Here is a 26215-nt window from a genome sequence, read left to right as displayed (position 1 = left end):
GGAGAAAAAAAAAGGGGGAGGGGGGGATGAGGAATGACGGATGGGGGGGCTATAAATTTTATTTACATTTTCACATTGCGTCCTCCTCTAAAAAAGATCTCTATGTTTAGACGTCTCAAAGCAGCGAGACACCCCCCCCCCCCAACCTGCTTGAGGGCCCCCACCCCCCCTTCAAGATGTTTGATTAAAAAGGCTGCTTTGTGAAAGGAGTTTCTATTTAGAGAGTTTGGCAGCTCGCCCGCTGAGCCGCACGTTTGCTTTCAGCCGTTTAGGGACTTTTGACTTCCCGGGTATTGTCTTTGATATCGTCCCGCATGTTCCCGTCACTCTCGTTTACTCCTGCTCGGATGCACGCACTTCCAGCTTTGATTCCAGGAACGTCTAATTAGACCCGCAGGGCCGGGAGAGGATCAACCGTCAGGGCGTTCGTTCGGGGATCATCTCGGCATACGTGTGGTATCCATGTGGTACACACGTAGTATCATGTAGTACACAAGTAGTACCATTCCTAACAATTCAAGTATACGGTATAGACACACACACACACACACACAAGTGTAGGCCAGCCTATGGAAGCATGACAAGATGAGCTGACCAGATTCCCAAAGGAAGACCAGATTCCCAAGGCAGGAGATCCTGTGTCGGCCTCCTCTGCTCTCCTGACGTCTGCTGAAACGATGACTTCATTGACAAATATTACCACTTGTTTTCCTCAAAATATAGCATACTTTTTCCTTCTTAAAAAAACTTGCTTTCCCTTTAAAATATCAAACTTTTCTTTCAAGACAAATACTGTATCATTTTTGCAAAAAATATATGACTATTTTATGGAATTCTTGAAAAATTATTTTTAAGGAAAATCATAACTTGGTTTAAATGAAAAATGAAAACCAAATTTTAGAGAAAACATCAACCATCTTTTTACTATTTGTGGTCAATACTATTTTTTTGGTGTATTTTCTTGTCTAAAAAAACAAAGTATATTTAAATAAAATATTGTTTTCTTTGTTGAAAAAATCTGACTAAAATTCTATTGTAAAAAAAAATAGCATCTAGTTTTCTACATTTATTTTCCCAAGATTCCAACCTTGTATGTACTTTTACTCATATCAGCGTTTCATTCAAAAATATCTTTTTATAATAACATAAATACATATATCTATTTTTCTATTTCTCAAAATGGGAAAAAGCTACTTATTTTTTTTCTGGCTTGGATGAATATTTGATTATTATTTGAAATATGTCAGTTTACGAGCGTCTTCTATTAGCAGGAAAACAAAAGAAGTCAAGCATCCTGTTTGTTTCACTTTCCTGCCCCCCCCCCCCCCCCCACGCTGCTCTTTTTGATGTGGGGGCCTGTTGAGAAAGCTTGTTTGGACAGCCATGGGGTGGAGCTGGCCGGCTTATGAGAACACAGGCGCTGGCGGGGGTCCTCTCATCAGCTGAGGGGGGGGGTTCTACCACCTTGGCGGGTGTGAAAGACACGGTATTATTACACCCCATCAAGGAAACTCCAGCTGACAATAAATCCCAGAGTGCTTTACAGTGCAGACAGTCAGCATGGAGGCGTGCCCACGAGGGTGGGTGGGGGTGTGTGTGGGGGGGGGGGGGCTAACTATCCCTGAAAAGGCCATAAAGCCTTCAGGGTTGTCATTCGGGGCGAGAGCCATGGCAACACAAAGTGTTTGGAAAATCCTTTTTTGTATTTTGGGAGCACAGCTGGTGGGTCACACTTAAGCAATCCTTTTAGGGCTAATACGTTTCACAAGGCAATTAGAAACAAAAGTCTCACGTCTTCCCGCAAACACGTTTGTCAGCGAAACCGAAAAAGAGAAAAAAAAGCAGCGAGATGTTCTCCTAAGAGGCGAGGCCATTAGCAGAAGAGGTCCTGTCAGAAAAATCCCAAAGACAAATACACATGTAGAATAATCTGCCGTGATTTGGGGCCGGCTTCTGCGGCGGAGGCGGCGTCGGATGGCCTTGTGTGAGAAAAGCGGGATGGGGGGCGGGGGGGACATGCCTTAGTTATTACTGCAGGAAGGCAATCTGTCAAAGGCGGACTCTTCTGGCATCGCCAATACCACTGCTGAGATCAGAGAGTCAGATTCTGCTTGCAATTACTGCTAAAGGACCTTGGATGCCGGCTGCCTGCTATCAATTATTCCCCCGCCGGCCCCCGACGCTCCGAGCTGTCAGAGCCCCGCCGTCTTCTGTTCTGGAGCAGGCCGGGCCCTCGCCGGCCGAGTCACAGTCCTAGCACCCTTTAAAACAGCAATCTCAGCAGTAGGAAACAGTGGGGCCCAACCCTGGGACACCCCTTGGACCCTAAAACCCTTGGACAGTCAAGACATGACAGGATGGCTAAGATGCCAAAAGATGGGATCTGGTTACCAGATTAACACCGGATCCTCCGTGCCGCCTGAGGATCTGTTCACTAATATTAGGACTTCTTTCTCCTAAATATATTTTATATCCTCATTTAATATACTTTACTTTATTCTCCTAACTCCAAAAACAACTCATTTTATGGAAGAAAAAGAATATTTTACACAATAACAATTGTATCTTAGCAAAGCCCCCCCCATGTCAGTTCCTGTTCCATGCTCTTATTTTGGTGATGTGTTTCCTGTTTGGTCATGGCAAATGTAAAAATAAATTCCAGATGTTTGTTGGTCCGTCATTCCCGATATCACAAACCGACATCACAAACCGATATCGATGTGAGCTGATGTCATATCGATGCCAACATCGCCATAAATATGCTAATATGCTAATAACGTCTGCTAGCATCCTGATGAAATAAAGTCAACATTAGTTTCCCACAGGATGACATGACTGGAGGTGGCACAAAGGGGAACACCAAAGAGTTTTGGCACCCCCCCCTCCAACAACCACCTGAGCCCCCCCCCTTTACAAGCCATGTACTCATCCAGCAGTTGGGACACAAAGCCAGGAGGGTTCCAACGTAGGCAGGTCCTTAGTCCGGCCTTCTGGTCTGCCATCAAGCAGGACACCGCAGGGGGCGCTGGGGCCCAATGTCCTTGGATCCCCAACTGATGGTCCATCCGGTTTCTACTGCCCTTGGATGCTGAAGTCCTCCATGAAAGTAGACTTTCAAGCGGCGTGTCCCACTTCCCAACTTTCCTCCCCGGAGATGAGCTCCTTGCGGAATGGGAAGCTTTGTCGGCTCTTTTCCGTCATGCGACTGGAAGACGAAGCCAAAAGTTGGGCCAACATCGACAATAGGTTGGTAAACTCCAAGAAAGACCCTGTCAGTCAAGCGTGGGTATCTATTCGACAGGGGTTTTGGGTAAACACGGTAAGAGGATTGCATCTTCTGTTTGGGCTGGTGGGGGGGGGAATTAGATGTAGCGTTTAGGGAAAGTGCCCGGGCTTATCTCTCTATTCTTCATCACGAGTTTGAAGGCGGTGCTCAGAAGTTTTCGGGGAGGAAATGACAATGTCAGAAGCTTTTTTTGTCAAAGGTTTGCAGCTTAGACTCATTGACCCCCCCGCCCCCGCCCCCGCTCTTTGCCTCCAAAGTTGCTCCCAACATCAAACTTGGGATTATCTTTTGATTTCCTCTTAGGTGAAAGGACTCCTTAAGTCCACAGCTGAGGGCTTTGGCAGACAAAAGGAGGAGAGGCTAAGTCACCATATTTACCGGGACGGGGTCGCCTCCTCCGTCAGGAGCTTTTCTCCTTCCGCATGCTGATTAGCAACATCTTCCACGCTCCTCCAGCCCGGAGCCCCCCCCACACCACTCGACTCTCTTTTGGGTCCCCCCTCCCCGACCCGAAACAAGCCCTCCCTGGCTGGGGGCTGTCAAATCCAAGCCTATTAGCATGCTAATCTACAATAAAAACCCAATATCTCCTGGGCTAGATCCGTCAGGGCCGCCGGGTCCAATCAGACATGCTGATGAATCGCACGCAAATTTCGCCCGTTTGCGTTGGCGTGAGATCCCGTTTGGAAGCTCGTCGGGATGAGAAGCAAGACAAGATCAGGAAGAGACTCCCAATGCCAGGAGACGCTACATGGATCCGCCCATGGGAAGGCCGCACGCCACCCAGTGCAGCACAGACCGCTTCTTCGCTTAACGAGCTCCACGTTTACGCCACCAAGTCATGCCGGTCCTCGCTCCGCCCACCCCCGTCACTCCCTCTCCGTCCCCCTTGCAGGCCAAACCCGACTAGTCAGGGATTGAACCAGCATCCACATACGCCATACCTCGCCGATTCTGCCGTGTTCCTGCGGCACGTCACAGCGCCAAGTAGTGGCCTGGCGTGCGTACTGCAGCATTCCTGACGCTCCCTCTTCCCAGCTGCTTTTCCCATCACGTTCCATTCGCTCCTCCGAAGGCGGCTTCGCAGCAATTCTCACACTTCCCATTAGAAAAGACGCCAAAGGAGGAGTTTCCTTGTCGCCATGGTTACAGCACACACTGCCTATGGAGAACATCAACGGCGTGCTTACTTTTCACTTTCACTATCGCTGGACTGACACGGCAAAGCAGAAGTGAATGCAGACTTCGCTAAACAGTAAAAAGCAGACTGACGTTTCAATAAACTTTATTTACATCTTCATGTCGAGCACAGCCGTGGAATGATGAACACACCCCGAGCAAACTCCCCGTCTATTTTGTGAACGATATGAGCAGGAATACACGGCAGGGAAAAACCTCTCCGGTTTCTCCTGGCGAGATCAGAGAACATGGCCGCCGCTCGCCTCGCCTGCTACCATCAATCAGACGCCAAATGGCTTCCCTGACACCACCGCCCCCCCCAGCCCCGATGTGGCCGCCATCTTGAGCCCACCAATGAATGTTGCTTTTTAAAAGAGGGTGAGGGGGGGTTGGGGGGGGGCATGGCATGAAAGCAGAGTTGGTGGAGATGCATCACACCTTGTCAATACGATCTGTCAATGTTTAGCACTCCTCTCACTCGTTACTCCCGCTCGTCATATCTTCACACACACACACACACACACACACAACGCCCCCCCTCCCTCGGTGAGCGCAGGCCAGAGTCAAATTTACAGCAACTGTCAAAGTCATGGCTGACAGATAAATTAATCTTCTCTTCATGAGTTTCCATCCCAGGCATCTGGGCTGCTGATCTGGCCGCTAACAAGCGGCGGTCTGAGCCGAGCTGTCTTTTAAAGCTGATGTTTTCATGGCCGGAGATGAATTACCCTGTCAAGACAATCTATTTATACAGCAGTTAGAGGGCGGGGCCCCGGGTGCAGGACAGCGGGATTGCAGGAGTTAAGGTCCCCTTCGAGCATCTGTTAAATCTGCCTTTGTCGAGGCGCACGGCAGCGCCGCCGCTTTGTGGCGTTTGGGGCGGGTCCGCCGTGATCATGTTCCCGCATGTGCGGCACATGCCGTGGCTGACATCGCTCTCATTCGGTGTGGAAGTGGTACGTTTTTGGCTTCTTTGTCTTTGAAACGCCTTCTTATGTTTGGAATAAATACATTTGAGAGGCTAACTGGTCCATATTTTTTTCTACATTTACTTAATACTAAGGTACTTATATAATTGCACTTTTGGTTGGATGCTAACTGCATTTTGTTGCCCTGTACCAGTGACATGAGCAATAACAATAAAGTTGAATCTAATCTAATCTAACTTGTGATGCTAGCGGTGGCTGTGAATAATAAATAATGGGCGTGTAAAGTGACTATAGGGGTGTTAGGTCATGTCTAGAGGGCTCTGAAGATGTTAAAACCTGCATTTAGAAAGTCATAAAAAGGTTTTTGTATTTTGAAATTCACTTCACTGAGTCTGGTACTAATTCGCTGTGATAAACAAGGGATGGCTGTACACGCTAATGCTAATGCTAATGCTAACCCTGGAGTACTTTAGTCCAGCAGCTCTTGGCTTTAAAGTCTCCTTACAGTAAAGTCAACAAAGGAGAGCTTCATCAAGCAATACTACTAGCAAATGCTAGAATGCGGCCATTAAAACTTCCAACACGTCCAACTCCCAACTCCGGAGATCCAAAATATGCAAATTCAAGTTTCTCTCCCCGTCTGGCTTTGACTCTGGCTCATGTAGAAAATGGATGGCTCCGTCACCTGGACTAACACTTTACTGAGCGCAGCCATCAATACTTTTTGTCAAAAAGTGGCGGCTGAGCCAGACGTGTCATCAATCAGCATTTCCATAAAACAAAGCGCTTCCACGGCTGCCAGGATCCAGGCAGGCGAGGGGAGGCGGGCTCCGAGGTTAGCCGGGATGAAAGGAGCCGTTTCATTGGCCCGCCGAGACTGCAAGACTGACACGTGTTGTCAATCTCGCACTGAGCGCTGTGGATTTCCAAACTGAAAGCAATAAATCAATGAGCGATCGTCACATGATCTCATCGGGGATGAAGATGGAGCACCAAAGTAGGACAGCATTGAGTGACAGTGAGAGATGTTTGCCCAAACTGAAGAAACATGATGGATGGTGGCTTCTCTTGTATCCTTTTTTTGGGCTTCGTGTCATTGTTTACGCTCGCTAGCGCTTGCTAGCACTCACGAGTCCTTGGCGCACCAGCAGAGGCGCTGATGCTTCACCACCGACTAGTTTGCCATCTGAGAACTGAACAATATTCAGGCGATGGCGCAACTACTCCAGTCAACTTTATGATCAATATGGCAGGAAATATAAACAGGAGATCAGAACATCCCCCTCCTATGCTGTCACATACTTCAATAATAACAGTAAAAACATTAGTAATGATGTAATTATTTGTGATGGTTGATGAAGGCAGACAAGGAAGCTAATAGGAACCAACGTCTCCATCGATGAGCATCAACCACGTGACTTAAGGAAGCGGGGGACATTCCAAGCACTCGGAGGAAGCTAAAGTACTAGCTATCAAATATGGACAAATATCATCTCCGCTGCCGGGACATTGAAGACAGTACGGCAAGTTTAACAGTATTAGCAAACACATCTATGTATCATACTGTATACAGCATAGTACAGTACACAGTATACATACAGTATATACACTCAATGGTTTTCATTTATTGACTTGTTAACCCAACTTAGTCAACACGTTTGATAACTAACAAGTCCCATTGTACTAGTCAATTCAATTATACTCTTTTATTGACACAAGTGGACAATGTGATGATAAATGTAAACAAATAAAATACTGGAAGTGTCAGTTTTTTTCAAAACTTTTCTCTGTCTACTTTTTATATGTATGTATATATACTATATATATATAAGTAAGCTGTACTTGGTGCAGACCTGGAGCTAAGAAGGACTGGCAGAGATGAGGACTTGTGGACCTTGTGAAATATCATGACATGAGTACATGAGTACTACCAGGAGAAGCAGACCTGCCGTGGCCCAGCAAGGTGCACTGTATTCGGGCACAGGCTCCGAGCAGCCACTGTGCCGCCACGGAGGTCTCTGGAAAAGCTTTTGTCTTTTTCAAATGTTGTGGCAGAACAAGATGGATAATAAAGTTTTCTTGGTGACGGTTGTTTTTTTTCCTCTCATCACGCGGCATTTTCATTCATTCATTTTCTACCGCTTTTTCCTCACGAGGGTCACGGGGGGTGCTGGAGCCTATCCCAGCTGTCTTCGGGCGAGAGGCGGGGTACACCCTGGACTGGTCGCCAGCCAATCACAGGGCACAAACAACCATTCACACTCACATTCATACCTATGGACAATTTGGAGTGGCCAATTAACCTAGCATGTTTTTGGAATGTGGGAGGAAACCGGAGTACCCGGAGAAAACCCACGCATGCACGGGGAGAACATGCAAACTCCACACAGAGATGGCCGAGGGCGGGAACCGAACCCTGGTCTCCTAGCTGTGAGGTCTGCGCACTAACCACCAGACCGCCGTGCCGCTCCACGTGGCATTTGGTCCAATGAATACATGACAAACAGACGAGGACGCCATACCCATGTAACCACGTGATGTTACCTAAGAATAATCCATAACGTGGTGTACGTACGTCATGGACCTACCAGCTGGAGTCGTAAGTTCAGCTCCAGTCCTGCAGGGGGCGGCGTGCGACATTTGAAACCGCAGACTCCCAAATGGCTGGACCAGATCACGTGCAAAATAATCCAGCGTACGAGTAGCAAGACGTGAAGGAAACGGGAAACTCAGCTGTGGCGCCGATATTAGCAACCGTGCAGGAATGTCAGGATCACCGCCATCAGCTGCGTCTGCGGCGTGTCAACGTCCAGCCGTGTTTGGACACGTTTACAACATCCTCTCCCCCTCGTACGCCTCCCGACTTTGACAAGAAGCACGCCCGCCGACATGACACCCAAGACGACGCAAGACTTCATATCATTTATTTAGCGCGTAACCCCCCCCAGAAGCCCCCCAACCATCTATTGAGCAGCAGGCTCCTTATTTGGGATATGATATGTTGCATAAGCTCACCTTTCCTTCTCACCTATGCTTTTGGCTAAAAGCAGCGCACACACGCATGCCTTGCAAGCTCGCATAAGGAATTCAATTTGGAAGCCATCATTGGAGCGCAGAGGAGAACTGGAAAGTCATATTGCTATAACGCTCCCATTATCAATCATCCTGACACTTTATTGGCTTTATCACTGTACATACCATTAAAATGATGTCTGGCCCAGATTGCCCAGGGAGGGGCAAACATTAAACAGGCTGGGATTAAAATGCACCCCCCCCCACACACACCTCACCTCCACCCCTGCGGAAGCTGCGACGGGACAAGGCGGCCGATTGCGGATGTGCTGTCAGAGGAAGACGTGGCGTCTGCGCCGATGAGCAGATAGCGTCACACTCAGGAAATGCACAGCCTTCGCCTTCTGTTTATCGCACGCCGTAGTCACTCAAAGCAGCCACGGCGATAACAAACCAGCGGAGGAGACGTATACCCCCCCCCCACCCCGCCCCGCCCCACACCACTCCCGCTAATCAGACATCCACGCTAAACTCCTTGGCCTACACCTGCTCTTTGGTGTCATTAGCAGAAGAGCTAACAACACCAAGCTAATGTTTAGCACACTCACGTGCCATCATCCCTGGGGGGCCGCAATCACACTGGCTACAGCATTCGGGCATCACTCCATCACTCCATCACTCCATCATTCCATCATTCCATCACTCCATCATTCCATCACGCCATCATTCCATCATTCCATCATTCCATCCCTCCATCACTCCATCATTCCATCACTCCATCATTCCATCATTCCATCCCTCCATCACTCCATCATTCCATCACTCCATCATTCCATCATTCCATCCCTCCATGACACCACGCTGCCCTTCTGCAACTTCCTGTACGTTGGCAATGAGGCCCTCTGCTCCTCTGATTCCCATCCACTCCATCCATGTTAGCATCACAGAATGCTGGGATTGGAGGGGGGGGGGGGGGCGTACAGGAGGTGTTCCTCGAGTGATCAGCAGGATGTACTCACAAGTATCCCTAAAAGTATCCCCAGCACACGGACCACGTGGCCACTAAAGAGCTTCCCAGGCCAGATGAACATGGAGGACAAAAGGGCGTCATCCGATGAAGCAAAGCAGTCTTATGATGACGCATGATTGGTTCTAGCGTCACAAGGACGCCTTCATGAGAACCTCACATGGACGTGTTTACTGAAGATACGCTCTGATTGCTGATAATTACTGTTGGTGGCGGCAGGATCCCTTCTTCTCAAAACCTCCATCCATGATGGATGACACGCTGATATGAGAAAGAAAAACCACCAAGAATGAATGCCGGCTGCCTTGTGCCCCGCCCAGGCCCTGCCAGACTCGGGACCCGACGCAGGACCTCCCTCGAATATGCATTGCTAACGCATAGTAAAGGTAGTACCTGTTAGTACCCTGCTTTGCTAACACATACTAAAAGTAGTACCTGTTAGTACCATGCTTTTGCTAATGCATACTAAAAGTAGTACTTGTTAGTACCCTGCTGTGCTAATGCATACTAAAGGTAGTACTTGTTAGTACCCTGCTTTAGCTAACGCATACTAAAAATAACACTTGCTAGTACCCTGCTTTGCTAACGCATACTAAAAATAGTACTTGTTAGTACCCTGCTTTGCTAACGCATACTAAAAATAGTACTTGTTAGTACCCTGCTTTGCTAACGCATACTAAAAATAGTACTTGTTAGTACCCTGCTTTGCTAACGCATACTAAAAATAGTACTTGTTAGTACCCTGCTTTGCTAACGCATACTAAAAATAGTACTTGTTAGTACCCTGCTTTGCTAACGCATACTAAAAATAGTACTTGTTAGTACCCTGCTTTGCTAACGCATACTAAAAGTAGTACTTGTTAGTACCCTGCTTTGCTAACGCATACTAAAAGTAGTACTTGTTAGTACCCTGCTTTGCTAACGCATACTAAAAGTAGTACTTGTTAGTACCCTGCTTTGCTAACGCATACTAAAAATAGTACTTGTTAGTACCCTGCTTTGCTAACGCATACTAAAAGTAGTACTTGTTAGTACCCTGCTTTGCTAACGCATACTAAAAGTAGTACTTGTTAGTACCCTGCTTTGCTAACGCATACTAAAAGTAGTACTTGTTAGTACCCTGCTTTGCTAACGCATACTAAAAATAGTACTTGTTAGTACCCTGCTTTGCTAACGCATACTAAAAGTAGTACTTGTTAGTACCCTGCTTTGCTAATGCATACTAAAGGTAGTACTTGTTAGTACCCTGCTTTAGCTAACGCATACTAAAAATAACACTTGCTAGTACCCTGCTTTGCTAACGCATACTAAAAATAGTACTTGTTAGTACCCTGCTTTGCTAATGCATACTAAAGGTAGTACTTGTTAGTACCCTGCTTTGCTAATGCATACTAAAAGTAGTACTTGTTAGTACCCTGCTTTGCTAACGCATACTAAAAATAGTACCTGTTAGTATGTTGCTTTGCTAACGCATACCTTAATAGTCCCTGATAGTACCCTGCTTTGCTAACGCATACTAAAAATAGTACTTGTTAGTACCCTGCTTTGCTAACGCATACTAAAGGTAGTACTTGTTAGTACCCTGCTTTGCTAACGCATACTAAAAGTAGTACTTGTTAGTACCCTGCTTTGCTAACGCATACTAAAAATAGTACTTGTTAGTACCCTGCTTTGCTAACGCATACTAAAAATAGTACTTGTTAGTACCCTGCTTTGCTAATGCATACTAAAAGTAGTACTTGTTAGTACCCTGCTTTGCTAACGCATACTAAAGGTAGTACTTGTTAGTACCCTGCTTTAGCTAACGCATACTAAAAATAGTACTTGTTAGTACCCTGCTTTGCTAACGCATACTAAAAATAGTACTTGTTAGTACCCTGCTTTGCTAATGCATACTAAAAGTAGTACTTGTTAGTACCCTGCTTTGCTAACGCATACTAAAAGTAGTACTTGTTAGTACCCTGCTTTGCTAATGCATACTAAAGGTAGTACTTGTTAGTACCCTGCTTTGCTAACGCATACTAAAAATAGTACTTGTTAGTACCCTGCTTTGCTAACGCATACTAAAAATAGTACTTGTTAGTACCCTGCTTTGCTAACGCATACTAAAGGTAGTACTTGTTAGTACCCTGCTTTGCTAACGCATACTAAAAGTAGTACTTGTTAGTACCCTGCTTTGCTAACGCATACTAAAAATAGTACTTGTTAGTACCCTGCTTTGCTAACGCATACTAAAAATAGTACTTGTTAGTACCCTGCTTTGCTAATGCATACTAAAAGTAGTACTTGTTAGTACCCTGCTTTGCTAACGCATACTAAAAGTAGTACTTGTTAGTACCCTGCTTTGCTAACGCATACTAAAGGTAGTACTTGTTAGTACCCTGCTTTAGCTAACGCATACTAAAAATAGTACTTGTTAGTACCCTGCTTTGCTAACGCATACTAAAAATAGTACTTGTTAGTACCCTGCTTTGCTAATGCATACTAAAAGTAGTACTTGTTAGTACCCTGCTTTGCTAACGCATACTAAAGGTAGTACTTGTTAGTACCCTGCTTTAGCTAACGCATACTAAAAATAGTACTTGTTAGTACCCTGCTTTGCTAACGCATACTAAAAATAGTACTTGTTAGTACCCTGCTTTGCTAATGCATACTAAAAGTAGTACTTGTTAGTACCCTGCTTTGCTAACGCATACTAAAAGTAGTACTTGTTAGTACCCTGCTTTGCTAATGCATACTAAAGGTAGTACTTGTTAGTACCCTGCTTTGCTAACGCATACTAAAAATAGTACTTGTTAGTACCCTGCTTTGCTAATGCATACTAAAAGTAGTACTTGTTAGTACCCTGCTTTGCTAACGCATACTAAAAATAGTACTTGTTAGTACCCTGCTTTGCTAATGCATACTAAAAGTAGTACTTGTTAGTACCCTGCTTTGCTAACGCATACTAAAAATAGTACTTGTTAGTACCCTGCTTTGCTAATGCATACTAAAAGTAGTACTTGTTAGTACCCTGCTTTGCTAACGCATACTAAAGGTAGTACTTGTTAGTACCCTGCTTTAGCTAACGCATACTAAAAATAGTACTTGTTAGTACCCTGCTTTGCTAACGCATACTAAAAATAGTACTTGTTAGTACCCTGCTTTGCTAATGCATACTAAAAGTAGTACTTGTTAGTACCCTGCTTTGCTAACGCATACTAAAAGTAGTACTTGTTAGTACCCTGCTTTGCTAATGCATACTAAAGGTAGTACTTGTTAGTACCCTGCTTTGCTAACGCATACTAAAAAAAGTGTTTAACAAGCAGAGCTCCAGCCGTTCATCTTCCAAAGTACTAACTAAAAGCCCTCCAAACTAAAAGCCCTCCAAACTAAGAGACCTCCAGATCTTCAGCCTGACATTGGGGGTTGCTAAGGAGGAAAACAGGAAGACATCGTGTATGAAAGTCCACAGCTGTTAAAGATACCATCAGCAGCTGCCAGTCTGGGTAAAAATGCCGGTCATCCAAGACGAATGGGCCAAACGAAAAGGGAAAATGAGCAAAAATAGAAATAAAAAGGAGAGGAATTATGGGGAATAAGAAAGGAGTGGAAGAGCGGAGAAGGCTATGCTAAACTCTGTCACATTCCATTTTCCCACTGGAGAAAAAGTGACAAGATGATGTGAAAAACACACACTGCATCCATCAGGATCTTTCCAATCTGGGCTCGTAAAAAGATTTATTAGCAAAAGGACACAGATTGACACGATTTAAATGACTGATCCAATCCTTCCAGAAGATCCAGTCAGCAGGACTAAATTACACCAGCCCGCCTGACCCACGGTTTGATCTCCAGTCAGTCAGCGCCGATTTAATCCCATCAAAGGACTTTGACGCTACTGCAATAATAATCATAAAACGCATTTTGGTGTTTACGTCGTGACTTAGTGAAAGGTCTTCCGAGTCAAGCACGTTGCCATACTTGCATCTGGAACAAAGGGGAACATGTTCCATTCCTAACAGCACCAAGTTAGCATAGCCGTAGGTTTGTGGACCAGGCCCGCCGCGTTTGTGCTTCCTTCATCATCTGCTTCATGTCAGACACCAAGAGTACACGGTCCATGGAACGTTCAAGACCAACATCAACAACTCAGTATTCAAGATTTGCAATCCATCCATTTTGATCTTTGTGATGCCGCATGACGCATGCTAACATCTGAAACACTCACCACCGCACTCGAGCGCTTTAAGAAGCACAACAAGCCGCCCGTAGTTGGCCTCTGAATGGAAGAGAAATAATCATCATCACAAATCCATTCCATGGCCCTTCTAGCTTCCAGATATTCTTTTCAGTTCTCGCTACCTGGAGCATCCTCCAGCACATCAAAAAACACACCTCATGAAAAAATCAGGAGGCCTGTCTGACATGTGTCCCCGTGCCCTGATGGCACGCCAACACCAAAGAGGCGCATTGATTTTCTGTAACGCGGGGTCGGATTAGCCCTCTGCTGGGATTAGCTGCCTGTGCGAGGCCTCGGGGTTGGCTATAAAACTTATAATTTAACCAGCCGGGGCCCCGTGGAGGGATACGCTCCCTGCACCCTCCCCGCCTGAGAGGGCGAGTGTGACTGACAGTTGTGTACATTTCACACTACACGGGACTCCGCCGGGTTCAAGATGAGGATTAGCGTCAGAATGGCATTGTGCTCCAAATCCTTTTTCTTTTGGCCCTATGCTAGCAGGATGATGTCACATGACCTCATCAGCCGTCTATCAAACAGCTCCTATAAACATCAACGTCTCAACCGCAACGTCTGCTACATCACTTCAGCTCGGTGCGCTCCCGTTCCAGGACGGGACGGCACGCCCGGAGCAGCGCAGCTTTGAGTCATTGGGTCTTCATTCGGGAGGTTTTGCATCCTAACATTCCAGGAAGCCTGGCTGGAGATGTTAGCTTAGCCCAGGGGTCGGCAAGCTAAGGAACCGGAAGTTTGTTTACAGGATCCAATGTACGAGAACCAAGGCGCAAAATGTTCATCAAAAATGGAATATACAAAAGGCGGGCCCATTTAAAAACCGAGGTACCGCTGTACGGGCGTCCCTGCTTTGTGCCGGTTAACCGACCTCATTAAATGAATTTAGGATTCAATGTTAATAAATGGAATGTTTTGCTAGTTAGAGCATAGAAAGCAGTCTAAGACTTTCTGGATACGCTTTTTAACATTGTTAGAGTCTTGTCTCTGATGGCAGACTTCGCGAACAAAGATGCAAGCTAGCAAGCTAACTAGTTAACCTCAAAAAGCCAGAAACGATGGCCGTCCAACATCGCTTCACTTTGGGATGCGGGACCTGATGCAGTGGTAAGGTAATGTCATGTAAGCTAATGGTTCCTGCCATTACTGCCTCCTAGTGGCCAAAATACTACATATCACCTTATTTTGACTTCCGGTAGACCGTAGTCTACCGTCATTCATTCAGGAATTCCTTTCTGACGAACCAACCAACCATCTGACCATCATGAGGGAGCTCATCCAGCCATGATATCGCGAGGGGCGACATGGACTAGACTGTTTTTGGGGAAAAGCAGGACCATTTGACCCCATCCAAGCAGACCGACCAAGACCAAAGTAAGACCGGAGACAAGAACTTCTTCTTTCAGACCCCTCTACTACAGCATGTGTATCTTTTGAAGCACACAGTATTTTTGTCCAGTCTACAAACTCGGAGCACAAACTAGCTTTCTGACGTAAGAACCAATGAAAACGGCTACTTCTGCTTTTTTACAGGAACGATCAGCAGCTGACTTCCTGTTTACCAAATATCTCTTCCTGGGCAACCCGGCGACGCAGCAGTTTGAAGGATGTTGCATTCAGGGGACCCAGTGGTCTGAAATGAAACATCCATCTGGCCAGTGACCACGGAAAGCCTCAAGCAGTAGAAGTTCCACTAAGAGGCTGAACAACAATGGAAAGCATCTTCTGCTTGCTCCCCCCTCCTACCTACAGCCCCAAATAACGGTTGCCAGTTGGGGGGGGGGGGTAAAAAGGGATTTCTTCTTCTTTTCAGACGACTTTGATCCGGCTGACACACAAACGGCCCTCAGATCACAAGTCTTCAGACCCTCTTGGGCCCCTCCGCCCGGCCCCCTCGTACAGCAACACTTTGCCCCGATGAGGATAGCGCACCCTCCTCCCGTCTAACTTGGCCCGGTCCTTCTTCATCGGCTGTTTGGTGTTTTTTCCAAACATCTGAGTACAGACACATTCCCAGCTTTGGAGGACCCAAGGGCCTCGGATCCAGACAGAGGGAGAAAATAAAGGAACTCTTTATTGCCCCCCGGTAGAGACACTGTGGGGGGAAAGAGTCTGGACAGGCGGAGGAGATCACAAAACCGTTTGCTCTGTAGTTGGCTTAATCACGCCGTCGGCCAACGCCGTGCGTTTATCCTAATGGAGAGACGGCGTTTTATGAGGTAAAACAGAAGACGAGTGCGAAAGGAAGGCTTGTTCCAACGCGGCGACGTGTCAGCGGCGAGGACATGAAACATGCAGTCGCTGCTTCTTATCTCCGTGTGTTCCCAGGGTGGAAGAGTGAGGCAACGGCTTGTGATGTCTTGCAGCCTCGCCTGACCATTAAAACATATTTCCATGCTGACGGATGTCAGACGGCGCCTCGTGCCCTTGATTCCGCCGCTCATCCTGCTCTGCCATTCTTTCTGATTTCTTTGTTCAGACGCGGCGTGCACACACACACGCGCGCCGGTTCAAACCCGTCTCGGCATCTTTTTAAGGTGAACGTGGCAAAAAGCTGGAAAGAGGAAATGAGTTGCAGGGTGTGAGGAGAATCTGGAACAGCCGTCCCGAGTCAGAGACGCTTGACGCTTTCAACAAGAGCGTCACAAAATACAGAGGAGACGCCACACGCCCACAGAAGCTGCTGGAGGAAAGACGGCATGAATGGACTTGGACTACTTTCCCTTCCATTGAAAACCTGACTTCATCTGGCGCTTTTATTCTGAAGGGATGCGGCGGGGTGTCGTCTATTAATAGTGATAAGTAAGTGATGACGAACCAACATGAACCACAGAAGAAGACCAACAGCGTTTGTTAGGATCGCAAGCATTTTAAACTTATCAGCAAATATCAGCAGTTTTTCCTTGCCTCTGTCGCCAAAGTGCTTTATTTGGTGTGGTTCTCGGCCTACTGTACCAGCCCAACTGAACCACCTGGTGGATGCAAGGGTTCGGGACAAGGTGGACATCAAGGTTATTTTTGCTAGAGGGAGTTTTTCCTTGCCTCTGTCGCCAAAGTTCTCGGCCTGCTCCGTTCTGTAAAGTGCCTTGAGATGTTGGCCAACAGAAATTGGGCGAGACCAAAGCAATCGGAAGTGAACCTTAGCACTTGGTGGAGGACAGCCTCGGGACATGCAGACCTCTAGCTCTCTTTGCTAGTTTTTCCTTGCCTCTGTCACCAAAGTTCTCGGCCTGCTCCGTTCTGTAAAGTGCCTTGAGATGTTGGCCAACAGAAATAGAAGAAGTGACGAGACCAAAGCAATCGGAAGTGAACCATAGCACTTGGTGGAGGACAGCCTCGGGACATGCAGACCTCTAGCTCTCTTTGCTAGTTTTTCCTTGCCTCTGTCACCAAAGTTCTCGGCCTGCTCCGTTCTGTAAAGTGCCTTGAGATGTTGGCCAACAGAAATAGAAGAAGTGACGAGACCAAAGCAATCGGAAGTGAACCTTAGCACTTGGTGGAGGACAGCCTCGGGACATGCAGACCTCTAGCTCTCTCTGCTAGTTTTTCCTTGCCTCTGTCACATTTCAGGAGACATGTTCCTTCCCCAGAATGTTTGGGTCGTGATGAGTATGACTGAAAGGCAGAATGAAGCATCGCCTCCATGGCTAAGAAGCTGGAGGTGAAAGATGCCTAATGGGGGGGGGGGGGGGGCTCTCGTGAACATCCACACCACCTGGCACACATCCCGAAGTTGGGTGGAAATCCGCCTCAAGTATCTGCCTTCACTTTTCACCTCCTGCCTGTCCTCCAGGAAGACACGGAGGAGATAGATGGAAGGCCATGAAGTGGCTCAAACGGGCTCCACTGAAACCAAAGGAGGTGTTTTTGTTCTCCTTCCAGCACGGCCTCCTCCCCCCCCCCCCCATTTGGTCTTAAGCCAAGAGAAGTAGAATCATGGCTGCCCCCCTTTTTCATGCTGAGGTTTAATATGTTCCATGCCTGCCAGTTGCTTCCATCTTTTATCCCAACGATGGCTGAGGGTAATGGGAAGAACATAAACCAAGCCCTGGAGGAGACAACAAGTAAAGCCATCATTTTTACAGTAAGTAAATGGAGGCTAACTAGTTAGCTTGTTAGCTAGTTGGGTGTGATCCTGTAGCAATGTGATGTAAACAAAGCCTAATAGGAGCATAAAAGCGGCTACTGGGGTGCTATTTATAGCTAGAGGGTAGTAATAATGTTCATAAGTATATTCATAAGTATATTTCTAAAGCCATAAACAGGTTTTCTGTGCCAAGTAACGGCCGGGTGTGGAACCAGTGATAAACGAGGGATGAGCGTCCCAGTAAAGCCTAACTGGTCCACATCATCGGCGTCCAAGCAGCAGTGATGGACACCCCGGTGCTTCAATCACCCCCCCAATCAAAAACCCGAGTAGACACCAGGACTTGCCCAAATCTTCGTCAACACGTGACTCATGCTAACACGTCTGACGGCCGCCGCCGGCGTTGACAGCAGGCAGACTGGTAAAGTATTTCATAAGTCTTTAAATATGAAGGCCAGTCGTGATCTTCACCCGGCCCGGCAGATGTTTCTATCAAAACGAGGCTGCGGTGCGGTTATGGGAGCGACTAAGACCTGGATGAGGGGAGGGAAGGGTAGGATGTCCACTCGGGCCCCGTCGGGTCAAATCGTAAAAGATCCATCACCGGCTTGGCGCGCTGAGAAAAAAGCATCTCGTGGGGGAAACATTGGCCATTTTAAGAGCCATTTTATTCAGCCGGAGCGTACTAAAACTAATTGGAATTCTGTCAATGGAAAAATATATCCCCGGGACGGCTTTGAAGCCAGAAGACTACCCGACCTCGCCACATGCCGAACGGCGGCAGGACGATTAAACAGGCGCTGGACATAAAGTATTAAAATAGCGCAGCATCCCACGGTGACAAATGATGTCAGGATGGACTATATTTAGTGGGTGATAATTGAAAGCATAGCTGTCGTTATTAGCGCTGACAAGTTCCTAAAAAATACCCAATCAATCTTCTTCTTTTGGACGCTCCCCATGACTGAAAAATATCAAATGCAGCGGAATGTCTTTTATTTTCCTTCTCCCTCCTCTCCCTCTCTCGACTTTAGAGCCAATAAAATGTCAGCTTTTATTCTCCTCCTCCAAAGTGCTGGCTGGATGTCAGCGGGCCCTTCTAAAGCGCCGCCGCTGCGAGCCGGAGGCCTGTAAATCTCCGTGTCGGTGGCACGCCATCCGTCTCCAGGTATACAATAAAAAAGGAAAGAAGTGACGCAGTCATAAAAAGAATGGCATCGCTGGCCAGTATATATAATGTGAACAAAAGGAACATAAACATGTTCCTTTCCATTCACATGCGGGACAAACGGCGAGAAGAAGAAAGGAGGAGCTTGTGGAAAGCCTCCAGAGGGCTGATGGCCGCTGACGGTGATGAATAGATGCTTCTACCGCTGTCAGCAACCTTCTCTTGTCTTTGGACTGACAAAGACACTAAACTGCTCTGCGGGCTCAGAAAGATAAGCAACTATATTGTCTTCTTCCCATCTTTTTATCTTCCGATGGCTGCCAAAGCCCGTGGAAAGACCGCACTAACAAAAGGAGGAATTGAACTTTTAACTATTTATTACTGATGCACTCGCTCTGCTGTCAGATGGATTCTTCTCTTCACTTCCTTGTTGCCGCCCGGCATCCAAATCCTTATGGGAGACATGAGCATCTCTTTCCTGTGCCCTCTGAAGAAAACAGACCACGAGGGCCACAGAGCTCCAAAACGTTCAGCAAGGTTTGCTATCCCTGCTGTTAGCATGTGGCTAACATGTCATACTTTAGTAATTTAGTAGAACTTCCTTCCTGGGTGCAGTGATGCCACATAGCAACATAGAAAGGAAGGCTACACCTAGCCTAGTCGCTAGCCGCTGTGGTGTGGCGAGGTGTCACTACGCCAGTAAGGTAGTTCTTGGGTGGAACAATGTGGATAAGAATAATAATAACAATGTGCTTCGTATGAAGGAGGTGGAATAGGTGCGTCCCATCACGTGCATTCTTAGCTTTTATCTCTTTGTATATCTTTAGAAGGCACAGACGAGAGAAGGACGTGTGTAGGCCCGTGACCATAACAACTGTTGCTGGGTGATGTTGCCTAGCAACAATATGATAGCATACGATCATACCCGTACCCCTCATCAAAAGCTATCAACTTGACGTTTTAACATCGTCATTGGAATGTCAAAAGCTTTCAAATATAAAAACTAGGCTTCAAATAAAACGACAATCAATCATGTGACTTTGGTTATTGTGTGAAGTTGATATCGTGTCAACGCAGACGTCAGCTCATTTGCATATCCACTCCTTGATTGACATGTAGCAACTTTGTGTGTGGAATACGCTCGTGACCTTTCATCAGGTGGACTGCTAGCCAGGACTTGGTCTCTTGGTCAAAGTACCAGTTTTACATTCAGCAAAATCAGGTGTCGTACGTCAATCACAGCAGACAAAAGCTAAGTAAAGCCTTCTGGATGATTTATCACATCGTCTTCGCCACGTGGCGATGCCCAAGGTGCTGAGGCAGATGCACAGAGTGAACCCTCTTGTCATCCAGCCTGTTGGCTTTCATTTATGGTGTTCTTCCATTTATCGATTATGGTGCCAGAAGACTTCTGGATGACGGGTAAAATTCCAAAAGAAGGTGCAGTGTTCCTTTGAAAGCGTATGGGAGCGACACGGACGTCCGTCCCGCCGCCGCGTCTGTGCCACGTACACGTCTCTCATAGCGACATCGTAAATACGACGCCTCCTTAACGCTCACCTCTAGGACTGATGACATTTTACAACTTCCCGGCACGACTCAAACTGTCTGAGGGAAATCAGCTGAAATTGGAGAGACGGCGGGATGAGACAAGGCATCCATTAGCCGGCATCCTCCTCCTTCCCCTGGAGGAGTCCATCATCCCACACGGCACCGGCTGAAATTAAAACAGTGCTGTTTTGCTTTTTCTATTCCAGGATGGTGTCGGAATGCCACTAAATATCAACGTGCCGGACGGGGATCCTATTTGCTGCCTTTTAAATCTCTCCTTCATTTATGAGCCGCAGATCAGGTTATCCTAAACAGGCTGGTCGCAGGGAGCTCCACGTCAGCGCGCCACGCACATTGGCCGCCGGTTAAGTGATTTGAAGACTTCATACCGCCGCAGTTTCATATCCTGACACGTTATCTGCATAGCCCCCCCCCCCCCCCCCCCCCCGCAGATTGAACACTTAGGCCGGACGATGACAGGCGCTCTTCCCCGTGTCACTTCTCATCCCGGGGGCCGTCCCCGTGCTGCTTCCTGGAGCAGCCGCACAACACCCCGCCTACCTTTGCTGGGATGTGACACTCGTTTGTCAATTAACGACCCCCCCCCCCCCCACCTTCCTGGTGTTGACACAAGTGAGGAATTAGGAGAGACAGATGAGTGAGGCGTGAGTGGAGCGCTAATACCACAGCCTCCCTTTTGGATATGAATATAAAACGACACCAGCTGACAGGCCATACAAGGTTTTATTTCATTTCTCAGTGTAGCAGGCCCCCCCACTTTGTCTTCTTTGTTCTCTTTTCATCACACGACTTACATCTCATTTTGACAGCCGGCGCGACACAGAGAGCACTTTCCCTTTTAAAAATGCGAGTTAGCATACTTGATTCGTCATTAAAATGCAAAACGCCTGCCATCGCCAACATAGCCCTGGGTGAGCGTGCACGCACACATGCACGCTCACACGCACGCTCACACGCTCCGCACCAACGCAATGCAATGCAAAAGTCAAAGTCTTATTTTGCAGACAGATGGAACGTTCCGATGTCAGGAGGTCCTTTGCAATACAAATTCTACATTTTATTCAAGAGGAACATCAATCCTCACGCTGGAATTGACTGGGGGATCCGACTCCAGAGCGTATTTGAAATAAAAGCACATTCTCATCATCGTTTACGTGTTCGTACGCTCGCGCTTTTGGAGGAGCTCACGCTTTTCCGTGACGTGTCAAACTTTGTCTGTGCAGACGAACGGCCTCTCCCTCAGAGGAAGCCGCATCTTAGTGAGCATCCGTAACCCAACCATTCACAGGTGCAGCGTAGCACGATGCACCAGGACTGCCTTAGACTGGCCACAATAAAAGGACGATCTTTTTAATGGCTTATATGGCCTATTATTGGAAGGTGTCATTATTTAAATGTGCATTTTCAAGCACAAAAAGTAGAATGCAAATATAATACTCGCTGGTCACTAGGTGTCAGTAATGTTACTGTAATGCCGGCTGAGACACACAAGCACCAGACTTCATATGCCGATATCTTTCCTCCAGTTGATCTTTTGACAGTTGCCCCATCTTCCATAATCCATAAGTGACACATGAACACGCGTGTTTCTCTTTGTGTGCGCTCTGCAGCTATAAAGCAGATTGACAGACAAGAGGCGGCTAATGAACGCGTGTAGAGGGACCCATCATGCCAATAAAGGAGGAACTAAACGAGCAGTGTTGGCCTGCACCAGCCGAGTCCTGTTAGAATGTGAGCCGCGGATGACAGGCGTGTTTTACTGGACGAGATGAGCGCTAATCAGCATCACGTGTTCTGTGAGGAAAAGCAGACAAGCGCTGCAAAGTCTAAGGTCCGGAATGTCGTCCCTGCATTGAGTTGCTTCCTGCGTCTCGTGTGTCCGACGTGATAGCGCGCCAAGGCCGCCGCAGACGAACAGCGACAGGAATGGTGTCAACACAACAACACATGCCCACTCGGGGCATTGTGTGCACACCTGACCCGGAACAAAGAGTGACACAACGGCGGAGTCTTGACATCCGCGGTCTTAACACGCTGATGAGACGGCCCTGACAGCGCGGCTTTCACGGGGACAAGCGTGGGCGTGACGGGGCCGCCATATCATGACTTCATCCCGGTCGTTACCTGGCTTGTGGTGGCGCCTGGCTCCTCGTCGTGACGCCTTGTCAGCATGGCGGAGGAGGCGGCGTGTCGACAGACGCCAGCACATTACCCACAACAACCTCTGGCAACGTCAGGCGCAATGACGACGTCCGTACGCGCGTGTTTACGCCTGCTTGGATGAAGCCCGGTCGAGGAGTGGACAAGAGAAAGTACACAAAGGTTTTCCGTGTCTTGTGAAGCTTTAAAAACAGCTAAACAGAGGCAGCTAATGATTGCACGTCATGGGACACACCTATTCCATCTCCAAGGGCAGCTAATTAAAGTGCTCCAGCAAGCTTTCTGCCCGTAGTAATAGTACATTGATGACAACATGTAGTACTTGCAGTATTTGGCTCGTTTTAAGCATTAGTAGGGTAGATGCGTCCCATGACGCGCATTCTTTGCTGCCTCGTTTTTCGGTCTTTAGAAGTTCACGTCTGAGATAAGGAGTGTAGATGATGGCCAACATGACTCTACCTGCCTGACATAGGTGCTCGCTAGAAGGCCGCAGTCGGCCAGCATGAAGCCGGTGGATTAGTAGCATTCTAACGGGGATCACGTCCATGAGGGAGGCTTCATGAGTGGGGCTGTATTAGGAAGCTGAAAACATCATCACATGTTCCTTATTAACTCCACAGCGCGGTCATGTGAGCATCTTGACGGGTCAAACGTACAGTACGGCAGGCACGGGGGCGAGAGTTGACGAATGAAAACAACACAGATGGAAATACCTGGAAAGGCGACTTCATTCTGACATTCCCTCCCCAACACGGAGGGCCACAGGTCAATAAAACATTCTACGGAAAGCACTCGGCTCCCCGCCATCACTAAACGTCACAACAGAGCAGCCTTTTATTCTCCTTGCCTCCAATTGGCTGAATGAGGTCTTGTGACAACAACCCCCCACCCCCCACCCCAACAAGCATGTGTTCCAGCGACAGGAAGAGCATACCACCAGTAGATAGCAGGATGTAGAACATCAGGTGAAGACCTCTTACCTGAGCTGGTTGAAGCTCAAGTCCAACCTCCTCGCAAACTGGCCGTACGCGTCCCCAAGGAAGTCTGGGACGTCCTGACAATCATGGCCCATGTAGGAGATCTGACAAAGACATGACCATCACAGTTTCTGTCATATTTGGCTTGAGTATCAGCAAATACTGCAAATACTAACAACATTGGGCTCGAATTTCATAGACCAGGCGGGGCACCGCGCCTACGCTGCGCCAACGGGGCGTGGCCAGCGCACATTTACATTAAACACAGCAGCAGGCTAATCCAAGCTACTGGTTTTCCACCAGCATTCCTGCTCTACCTGGCCAAGTAGGAGAACCTTTTTGAACAAATATTCTGCAGCAAAATACTATTAAAATATCACAAACTTTGAAATGTTATCCATAAAAACAATCAAACATACTTTGCTGTTATTAAAGATGCACAATATGTTTTCTTTCAAACTACTTTCTGCATCTCAACGCTGATATGGTACCAATAATCAATAAGTTAAGCTGTTAACATCACAGGCAAGAGAAGAAAGGAGTGCTTGATTTGCTCACCTGCACAGTATGGGTACTATGTCCCATACTGTTTGAATGTTATCGGTGATATGGCTATGATGTCATGTTCCCTCATATAAGACAGATAATTAGCATGCACCCCTAATTGTAATCAATATTTCAAATATTGTCAACTCTGCAAAACAAATATTTAAACTACTCTGTGGAGGTATCAGTGAATACTATATTACTCTATTTTTGAGGAGAGTACAATCATAGGTTGTATGTTGAAAGGCTGAGACCGGCAGGTGTTCCTAATAAAGAGTCCAGTTGGGAATTGTTTGCTTCCATGTTTAAAGCATGTAAACGTGTAAAGGGTTCATGTTCTAGATTAGTAGCCAATGACCTGCTTGCATATTTGAGTAAAACTGTAGGTTACAAGATGAAATGAAAAGGATGCATTTGGGTCCTGTAGGACATGTCTAGAGTGAAAGCCGTGCATGTACTGGAGGGGTACTGCTACCTAGTACTACTACTTCCTCTGACCAACGTGGATGCATCCTGTCCGGTCACGTTCACTTGGAGGAACTTTGTTCCCATGTGTCACATGACAACTACGCAGATGTCAAGAAAACGAACGTCCCTGAACGTCACCTGCGCGTTACAATGAAAAGTTATCCAACAACAAGAACAACTTACATGTGTCCCATTCGAAGCCACCGGCGCCTCCCTGGCAGCCATCGGCGTCCACCGGCGTGTTCCTCCAAGTGCAGCCCAGCCAGGAGCCGCCAGCCAGCAGCTTGTGTGCCGTGGAGCCCTCACAAGTTGCTAGCAACGCGGAGTGTGGAGTGGACTTCAGTGGAGTTAGTTAGTGGTTTCCGCGTGTCTCAATCAGCTGACCCGGCTGTGCGGAAGTGTCACACTGACACTGCATCATTGGCGCACACAGAAGCGCATGTTTTCCTCTTTTTTGTATCACTCAAGGCTTCACGCAGCCATTACAGCGCACAAAGGCGCCGTTGTGTTGCCTTCAACTGGTGGGGTGCGATACCGCTAGATTTAGTATCAGTCCGATACCAAGTAAATACAGGGCCAGTAACGCCGATACGATACTTTTTAGTAATTAAGGTGGATGCATATCAATCTGGATCGATCACAATATGAATGCATTTGGAGGACTTTTTGTGGTTTGACTTTTAGATTATTAATAAGGTAAAATTCAAGAAAGAATTTGAGTAGGGTAAACTACTAACCCTAGTAAATATAAAATACTTTATTAGCACTATAAACGTTTTTGTCTTACAACCAACGTTGGTGTCGATATTGATCGATATTTGGATCCATCCGCCCACCACTACCTTCAAGTTGGCCCTGGATTCAATAGCATGGAATTGAATGTAGTCCACTGCCGTGACCCCTTGACGCTTTTATTTCCAATAAGTACATTTGAGGCAATGATTCTTCCGCAAATTGTTAATTTTGACTACACAATAGTTAAAGAAAGGTTTTACTATATTGTGGTACTACACCATAGCGCCATGCAACTGTGTTAGCTATATGCTAACTTATCAGCGCGCTCTGACAGCTAACATTAGGTCATACGCTCAAGTTAACTAGCTTGTATGAGCCAAGGTTTTTTCATGATAAATATTTAAATGGCATTTATTGATAGAAATGCATGTTTTGTGTCATTAAATTACTTTTTAAACTTAAATAAAGAACTCTGAACTCGCTGTTGTGCAATGCATTCTGGGACTTGTAATATTAACACTGCTAGTGCTTACCAGCTAGTTCTGATATAAAACTATATCTATATCTACAGGACATTTTTACAGGAATCCTTTACATTTTATTTTTAGTTACCTTTTTCTGTCATTTCACCTCACAGCAGCTTTTGAATCTCCTGGGCAAGATAGATGGATGGATAGCAGTTAGTTAGCCTCTGATGCTAATTAAGCTACGATAACATGAGTTGTGGTCACTAGGTGTCAATAATGTTACACTGATGAGAAATGGAGTAGAAAAGGATGATAGAGTTAAAACATAATAGTTTTCCTCCCAGTCCGTGTGGAAGTGGTTCTTTTTG

The 26215-nt window shown here is 46.9% G+C and overlaps 1 protein-coding gene across 1 annotated transcript in view; it reads right to left on the bottom strand.

Moving 5' to 3' along the window:
• The window catches only part of LOC131108074 (leucine-rich melanocyte differentiation-associated protein-like), a 206612-nt gene extending 181460 nt beyond the window's left edge, over window positions 1-25152 (bottom strand). Inside the window, exons 1-2 of the mRNA XM_058058827.1 lie at window positions 24829-25152; window positions 23635-23735 (exon numbers count right to left, since the gene is read on the bottom strand). Coding sequence (XP_057914810.1) covers window positions 23635-23735; window positions 24829-24870 — 143 coding nt within the window. The 5' untranslated portion in view covers window positions 24871-25152. The remainder of the gene's footprint in view (window positions 1-23634; window positions 23736-24828) is intronic.
• Window positions 25153-26215: the final 1063 nt, after the last annotated feature.

Source organism: Doryrhamphus excisus, chromosome 20 (genome assembly GCF_030265055.1).
Source record: "Doryrhamphus excisus isolate RoL2022-K1 chromosome 20, RoL_Dexc_1.0, whole genome shotgun sequence".
Lineage (NCBI taxonomy): Eukaryota > Metazoa > Chordata > Actinopteri > Syngnathiformes > Syngnathidae > Doryrhamphus > Doryrhamphus excisus.
Note: the sequence above shows the minus strand (reverse complement) of the source record. Positions and strands in the feature narration are given on the sequence as shown.